Below are 8628 nucleotides of genomic sequence, written 5' to 3'. Positions count from 1 at the left end.
ACACATAATTCGCACAAAATTTTAAGCTCAATTGCATTCAGATTCGATGATTATTAAAAAAGTTGTGCTAGCTTAATATGTCAATTTAAAAAAAAAATATAAAAAAAAATAATAGAAAAAGGCAAACGGAAAGAAATTCGTATGAGAGTAAGTGAGAGAAAAACAATGACCAATTAAATGTCTGGAAGACCGATGATGTTTGTCCTTTTTATATAAGGAATTAATATTGAGATTGTAATTTTGTACACTATATGCAATCATTGGAATCTGGTGTACACTAAATTTTGGAGTGACTCCCCCTTCGGTTGAACCCAAAAAAAAGTAAAATCTCCCTATCTCACCGTGTTTAAGCTCGAAAAAAATAGCAACTTTAATAGTCTATTATAAATAAACAAAATTACCAAGGACAAAAAAAAAGTTATGAATAGATGTATTTCTTTGCATAGAATTGTTTTTTATCAATTACATTGGTCTCTAACTATTTTGATTTTACTCGAGTAACACCTTAAATTGGTATTGGCAGTTCATTTGCTACAATATTTAAAATTTGTTCAGTTTTTAATACCCAATTTGCAATATTTTTAGATACTTTACACCATTGTTCACCATGATGTGGTTCAGCAGCAATACATTTTTTTTGAACTTCTTGTTGTTGTTCTTTTGTACCATTTAATAATTCAAATTTATAAAAATATGCCCATGCATCACCATAATCAGGATCAATTTTAACTGTACGATTAAACCAATCACGACATTTTGTTATTTTATGCTCACACCAAAATAATTTTGATACAGCAAGTAATACAATTGGATCATGTTCACATTTTTTTAATGCATCAACACTTTTTGTTTTTCTTTGTGCTCTTGGTTCCATAAATATAGCTTCAGCCCAAAGTATACCAGATTTTGGAAATTTTTGTAATGCGTGAGCCATAAGTGCATGTGCCATATTACGTACACCATCTGGTGTCATTTCAATTCTAATAGCTTCAAGCCAAAGTTCTGGATTTTTTTGATTTTTTAAACGACCCCTATCCAATACTGATCTTGCTCTTGATATTTGATTTATTTGTCTTTCTAAATTAGCTAATAGCTTCCATAATGGTATTGATGTTGGACATTTTTTAGTACCCTGATCATATGTATCAAGTGCTGCTTTATAATTATTTTTTTGTTCTTCAATTTGTCCTTTCATAAGCCATAGCTTTGGAAAATTATCAAATTTTTCAAGTGCTTCATTTACTAAATTCAATGCAGCATCAAGATTATTTAATGCCCATTCTAATTTAACACTTTTCATCATAACACGTGCTGTTGGTGCTGATTCTCTTGCGTTTTTTAATAATTGTCGGGCTCTTTCATATTCAGAATTTTCAGATTCAAGTTTAACAGCAGCAAGCCATATTTCTTCGGAATATGCATTTTCTTTTAATGCCAATAATAATATATCTCTTGCTGCGTCTACTTCATTAGCAAGCCATTTTGATTTAGCGCGCATTAACCATAATGTTTCATTTTTAGGACAATGTTCAACACGTACAGCACGTTGTAATAATTTTTCTAATGATTCACGTGTACCATATTGTTTTTCAAAATATGCAGCACGTAACCATATTGATTTTTTTCTTGGAAATATTTTTAATGCATATGCATATACTGAACGTGCACATTCTAATGCACCTTGTTGTACACATGTTTCAGCATCTTGTATCCATGTATGTTTTCTATCTTCTTCTTCAACATCACAACCAATTATTGATTTAATAATAACTTGACATGTATATACAGCACCTGATTTTTCAGCTTCCATAGCTTCTTTAAACCAATGTTCACGATTTATTTCAACACCATTTGCTTTTAATGATGATATTGCATCATCAATTTTTTTTTCAACCATATGGTTGTTACCATTAGCTTCTTCTAATTTTGCTGCTGTTGTCCATATTTGACGATCAGTTGGTATAATTTCAAGTGCTTTTTCAAGTACTTTTCTTGCATTATCATATGTTTCAAGACGTGCCAATGCTAGCCATAAATCAACACTTGTTGAACAACATTCAACTGAACGACTAAGTAAAGTTTTAGCATCTTCAGGTTCTTCAAGTTCAACAGCAGCTTTCCATAATCTAACTGAATGTGGTATTTTTTCAAGTGCATTACGATATACACGTCTTTTAGCTTTTATTTCACTCTCAAGATCAGCAGCTTTAATCCATATACGTACAGATGTTGATATATATTTAACTGATTGTGCAATAACAGCTTTTGCTGTATCTGGTGGTTGTAAACGTGCTGCTTCTAACCATAAATCTTCAGACATTGGATTACCTTTACAACCTTCCATTATTAAATTTCTAGCTGCTTGTAATTTACCAGTAACTTCTTCTAATCTTGCTGATGCAATCCATGCTGGTGGATGATATGGATTTGTTTCTCTAACTGATTTTAATAATGAACGTGCTTTTTTAATATCATTAATATCACCACCATATGTTGGTATCATACTTTGTAAATCAGTTAAATAACCTTTTGGATCAACAACTGTTTGTCCTTCAACTGAATCAGATGCTTGCATAAGTTTAACATTCATTAATGTATTACGTGCTTGTCCAATTTTACGTAAATCTAAATGACCAGTTGGTGTTAACATACCACTACCAGGTGATGATAAAAATGATGGATCAATACTTGTTGTTGTTTGACCACCAAGATTATATGATAATATTGAATCTGGTAACGGTGTAAATTTTTCAGCACGTGGATTTCTTTGTTTACGATTACGTGCATCACCAACTTCTGGTACATTTTTCCAATCCATTTCACTGACATTAACAAGTTCACGTTTTAAATCAGAAAATTGTTGTTGTATTTTTGGACGTTCTTGACGATAACGTTCTAATTCTTGACGTAAACATTTTTCACGATATTCTTTACGTTTTTCATCCATTCTTTTATCAATTTCTTCATAAATTGCATCAGCTTCTTCATCATCTTTATCATATGGATCTTTACTAAATAATGATACACCATAGCCATTAAAATCATCATAATTTGTATCATTTAAATCTTCTTCTTCTCCTTCTTCTTCTTTTTTTTTAGCTCTTTTTGCTGGTGGTGGTGCATGACGATCATCAGATACATCATTTGCATCTCTTGCTGGACCAATATCTGAACGTGTTGTAAATCCAGTAGCTCTAAAAATAATAAATAAAAAATGTTAAATAAAACAACAAAATAAAATACAATTTAATAATATTTATTAAATTTATTAAATTTACATACCCTCTTCCAACACCAGCAACATAGCCCAAAGGTGCTGGTACACCAAGAAAATGTTTTTTATTTCTTGTTGACATTGATACTGATGGAACTGCCATTGTTTATATTATATATTTATTTATTTATTTATTATATAGATAAATAAATAGATCTATGAATAAATAAATAAATAGATCTATCTAAATAGTTCACTCGAGTCAATAATTATTTATTAATTAATTTTTTATAATTTTTTTTTTTTTTTGGCAATACAACGTATTAAATACGTTTTCACTTTTCGCACCCGTATTTACAGGGCATTACAATTTAGGACTCTTTTTTCCTCCACTGGTAGCGCTTGTGAAATTCTTTATGATGTGAAATCTATATAAAAAAAATTTGACTAGCGCCATTATTGGCAAAAAAAAGCCCTAAATTGTATAAAATTTGCCCTGTAAACACCTGTGAATACGGGTGCAGACTCGATAGCCATCTTCCCACTAAAAATGTCATGAAAAACCACTAGACTGAGCCACTTACCCACTAAACTTTTAAAAACTTGAAAATTTACTCAAAAAAGCAAAAAAAAAAAAAAAGAAAATGAATTGTAATTTTTTATTTTAATTTATGCATGTCTATGCATGGGGGCCCATTTATATTTTATATAAAAAAAATAAAATTGTTTTTTTTTTTTTTTAAATGAAAAAAAAATTATTATACACATACGCGGACGCGGCGGCGCCATTTCTCTCGTGTATAGAGTGACGGCAATAATTGGATAATAAAAAGAGTACACACATCGAGTGTGTAATGCACACTATGTGCAATGCGTATTATATAAATATATATATGTATATGTATGCAATATGATTTTTTATATATATTAATATTGAGATTGTAATCTTGTACACTATATGCAATATAATATAATATTTTTTTTCATTTTTTTGTGTTAAAAATTTTATATATTTTTGCTGATATTGTGAGGAAAAGAATGACGACGATGATGATCAACGGAAGAAGGCGGGCAAGGTTGAAGAATATATTGCATTTATCTAGTGTGCAATATATAGTCGAGAAAAAAAAAAAATAGTATATTCTAGGCGCATATAATACGGCGCCGGTAATAATAAGTAGACACGCCCGACAACAACAAATGTGTGTCTATATATATATCATATCTACTATGAAATTATTTAACAAAAAAAAATACTGAAAAATAATACACATTAATATTTATTATTCAAAAAATATTGAAAAGTATATAGATATTTATACACTTGAATAAAAGCTTTGAAATATTTTTAGAAATTTTAAAATTTTTTTTTTTTCATTTCTAGTCATCTAGTTTAGATATTTTTATTTCAATAATATATTTATGAAATGATTTTTTTAGAAAAGGTCATCAGGGTCTATTTTGCGGTCATTAACATATAGTTCAAGTTTACATATGTATTATTTTATTTTTAGATTTAAAAAATATAAAAATAAAAATTTAAAAATTTTCACAAATAAATTTTTTAAAATACACAATTTTATTTATTTATTTTTAAACAATATTTTTTGTTTTTTTTTATAATCAAATCTATTGAATATTTAAATAATCCAATATTAATTTTATATTTAATTTTTTAATTTTTTTTTTATAATTAAATTTTATCCACTTTATTTTCAATCTAAATTTTTTTTCATTTTTTTTTTTCCCACAATTGTAGAAATAATTTCTGGTAAGCTTCATCGACATTTAAATTTTTATCAGCAATTTTAATTTTTTGTATTTTTGCTGCAACAAAAAAAAAATTTACAAAATTTAAAAGTAAATTAATTATATTAATTATTATTCAGTCTTTTTTTTTGTACCTAATATTAGTGTTGTATCAACAACAGACTGTATAAACTGATCATAAAAAATATCAAGCTCATTTCCATATTTTTGGAATATATTTGCAATCATACTGTATCTCAATTTATAATCAATTGCATCTAGAGTATTTTTAAGTTGTTTAAATTGTACAGAAAAATATGATTCAGTTGCATAATTGTCGAATTGTTTCTAAACAAATAATATTTATTATCATATTTGAACATCAATTAATAAAATTTAATTTAGATATATTTACTTTTGATTCGGTGATAAACTGAGTAATCTTTTCAAACTGTTTTGTGTCAATTCTTAAATCATGAATCGTCGGTTCATTAAAGTTTAAATAATTGCCTTGAAAATCATCATAACCGCGTACCATTGCAATAAAATCCTGGCACAAATTTGCATTGAATTCCTCACAAGGTAATCCTGCCAATAAAATTACAAGATTCGTTTTAAATATTTATTAAAATATACAACAAATGATAAGTTAATTTTCATTTTTTACCAAATCTACTTTTCAAAGCCACGACAATTAAAATTATATCATTGACATGAATTAATTCCATTCCCATTTCTTCATGTACAGTCTCAATGACTTCTTCATTTTTCAAATATCCATTTCGTTCTAGCACTTGTGTCAAAAAAAGAACGGACATACTTCCAGGTGATCCAGCTTCTTCATAACGTTCAAAAGCTTCCTGAAAAAAAAAAAAATAAAAACACATATATCATCAGAATTATTTTTCTAAAATAAAAGAAAATTTAAAGTTATCTTACTTCAACAGTCAATGTTACTTTCGCTATTCTTGCAATAGACAATTTTTTTTTCGACACAAATTTTTTAGTTTCTAATATTGTTTCTAACTCAAGAAATACTTCATCAACTAGTTCATGTAAAATATAACCTGGTATAATAAATTATCAATAATTATAATTAACAAAAAATCAAAAATAATAATTTAAAAAATTTATATATACATACAGTTTTTATTAAAAGAAAATTTATCATTTCTTAAAATGAAATATAAACTTTTAAAATCAATTTTTCCATCAACTTTAGATGCCATATTTAAAAATAGTTGATCATCTAGGTTTTCATTGTCATCTGCAGGTGTCAAGGTATGTAACTGTTGAAAAAAAAAATAATATTTATAGTAATGATAACAATAAAATGATGAAAATAATTTACCTTACTCATGATTTGGTTGATATCAATATCTCGGTCATGAACCCTGAATTAAAAAATAGAAAAATTCAAACAATTTATTAATCTATAGAAATAAAAATAAAAATTTAAAACTTTACTTTAAAATATTTTTATGTTCAGATAAAATTTGCAGATAAAAAGTTGCTCCTTTGAATGTGTCAGTTGTATATGGTATGATGTAATATGTACCAAGTTTTAAATACAAACGTTTAGCAGCTTGACCAAAACCTCCAACTGGATCAAATTCTGTATCATCAGAATCAAATGATTTTTGTGCATCAATTATCTCATCTCCATCAATCTGGAAATTTAAATTTTTAATATTTAATTTATAAAGTATTTTTGATGCCATGTAATTTTTTTCTAATGAAAAATTTAATAATTTAAAAAAATAAACATACTGATTTATAGATAATTTTGAAATATATTTGAGTTTTCTTAACTTCTTCTAAATCTTGTCTACGTTCTATTGACAAGCCAATTAAAATATTACATTTTTCATCTTCATAGTCTGGCTTTGTCAATACTATACTATATTTTGGATAAATTTTTGATATAACATCTACACTTGCTTCTCTTGAATTTATTCCTCCCATCCATTTACCTTCAATTGCTGATAGTGACAATTTTTTACCTTCTTTTTTAGCATAAATATTATTGATTATTCGATTAGGTGTTAAATTACAAATTTCAACAAATTCAAAAAGTTTAATAAAGTCTTCATATAAAATCCAAATTTCACCATCAACTTCAATTTTTAATTTGGACTTGATAATTTCTTTCTCAAAACTATCAGGGATCTTACCAAAATGAGAAACTTTTATTTTTTTACCATGTGGATTTCGAATACGTATAAGCTTTGATTCATCATCAACATTTTTTTTTTTCACTAATTTTACATCTGTGATAGCATACTGATGACGTTGCATCAAACCAAATTCGCTCATTTCAGGTGTTACTTTGAATGAAGTCCCACAAGCTATCAATGTAGGTCTGATTTTTGCATCTTGAATAATTTCAAATAATTTTTCTGATGAGCTTTCTGTTAAGTATTCTTCACCTATACCTCCTGATAAATCTTGCATTGATATTCTAAAATTACCCTCACTTAGTTTTTCATATGAACGATAAAGTAATTTTGCGTAAGCTTTTTCAATTAGAGCTGGCTAAAATATTGTAAATAAAAAGTACATTTAGATAATTTTAAGAAAATAACAAATAATAAATATACAAACCCAAAATTCATTTTCATATCCTGATGATGCATAGACAAGTTTTCCATTTTCAGTTGGAAGACGATCATCGATAACAACGTCAACCCATGTTCCGGCCTGCCAGAATCTGATGATAGCAAATTTTTATTTTTATCATGATGATGATGATGATGATGATGGTGGATCATGTATTTACCTGAAGTGGAATATGCCAGCATAATTATTATCGAATGACTGCTCATTTGGCTGCACAATGAATTGAAATAAATTTGGATAATATTGAAGATTTATAAGTGCAACTATAAACCAGCAGTCATTAAGTCTTCCTTGTCTCGGAAGAAAATATTTTTTATTTTTAATAAATAACACTGGATTGTTTATAATATCCTAAAAAAAAAAAATGGTTCAGTATTTAATAAAAATTCAGTACAAAAATTTTATTTTTTTGTAGAATTATATTATTTTCAATACCTTGGGTCTTTTCAAAATTTTCTCTTTAGACAATTCAAATAATTCTTCTGAAAATTGATCATCTTCGAATTGATCCTTTTTTTCTAGTAAATTTCTTTGAAGATCATGGAAATCCTGCTGTTGGAATTCAATTATTTCATCATTTACGTACTCGGTTAGCTGAAATAGTAGATAAATTTTTTACATTTAATATTCGAGTAAATTTTAATAGACAAATTATTTTGATGGAGCTTAGTTGACCTGGACATTTTCTACTGTTATTTCTCGAAGGTTTTCATCGGACGAAAATCTTTGGAATCTTGTGGGAGGATCATCCCTCATTGAACTACAATGACCTTGAAAAATATATTTATATTTTATAAAATTTTATTTTGGAAATATCAGAAAAAAATTACCAACAAGTTGATTCAGCAAAAACATCAAAAAAATATAATTTATTTTCATAATTACAGAGTATTTAGAATATACTTTGAAAATTTTTTAATTTAAAATTTCTGGTAAGTCTGTTCAATACAGTGCTTATTTATTTTTTGAGCAAGAAATTGTTATTAAAAAATAAAAAAATAAAATTTACACCCAGGAATTCGAGTTATCATGTTTTTGTTGTCGTA

At 27.0% G+C, this 8628-nt stretch overlaps 2 protein-coding genes across 2 annotated transcripts; both read right to left on the bottom strand.

Moving 5' to 3' along the window:
• Positions 1-281: 281 nt before the first annotated feature.
• LOC122848066 (pre-mRNA-processing factor 6-like) lies at positions 282-3377 on the bottom strand. The gene is made up of 2 exons (XM_044145879.1): positions 3283-3377; positions 282-3194 (listed from the first exon to the last, which is right to left on the bottom strand). Exons 1-2 carry the CDS (start codon positions 3375-3377, stop codon positions 506-508), a joined length of 2784 nt encoding a protein of 927 aa, XP_044001814.1. The 3' UTR covers positions 282-505.
• A 1718-nt stretch (positions 3378-5095) lies between these two features.
• On the bottom strand, positions 5096-8338 carry LOC122849327 (calpain-A-like). The gene is made up of 11 exons (XM_044148018.1): positions 8273-8338; positions 8018-8176; positions 7568-7663; positions 6776-7498; positions 6431-6633; positions 6315-6357; positions 6156-6252; positions 5903-6030; positions 5631-5823; positions 5379-5551; positions 5096-5311 (listed from the first exon to the last, which is right to left on the bottom strand). The coding sequence occupies exons 1-11, from the start codon at positions 8336-8338 to the stop codon at positions 5096-5098; spliced, it is 2097 nt and encodes a 698-aa protein (XP_044003953.1).
• Between the last annotated feature and the right edge of the window lie 290 nt (positions 8339-8628).

This window comes from Aphidius gifuensis, linkage group LG2 (genome assembly GCF_014905175.1).
Source record: "Aphidius gifuensis isolate YNYX2018 linkage group LG2, ASM1490517v1, whole genome shotgun sequence".
NCBI lineage: Eukaryota > Metazoa > Arthropoda > Insecta > Hymenoptera > Braconidae > Aphidius > Aphidius gifuensis.
This window is presented reverse-complemented; position numbering and strand designations above follow the sequence as displayed.

Bases quoted from the DNA above. Each gene is read 5' to 3' on its own strand.
- LOC122848066 (XM_044145879.1), bottom strand. From the start codon at position 3,377: ATGGCAGTTCCATCAGTATCAATGTCAACAAGAAATAAAAAACATTTT. The intron at 3,195-3,282 runs GTATGTAAATTT...TATTATTTTTAG, and splicing joins GTTGCTGGTGTTGGAAGAGG to AGCTACTGGATTTACAACAC.
- LOC122849327 (XM_044148018.1), bottom strand. From the start codon at position 8,338: ATGAGGGATGATCCTCCCACAAGATTCCAAAGATTTTCGTCCGATGAA. The intron at 8,177-8,272 runs GTAGAAAATGTC...CTACTATTTCAG, and splicing joins AAAACCTTCGAGAAATAACA to CTAACCGAGTACGTAAATGA. The intron at 6,358-6,430 runs GTAAAGTTTTAA...TTTTTAATTCAG, and splicing joins GAACATAAAAATATTTTAAA to GGTTCATGACCGAGATATTG.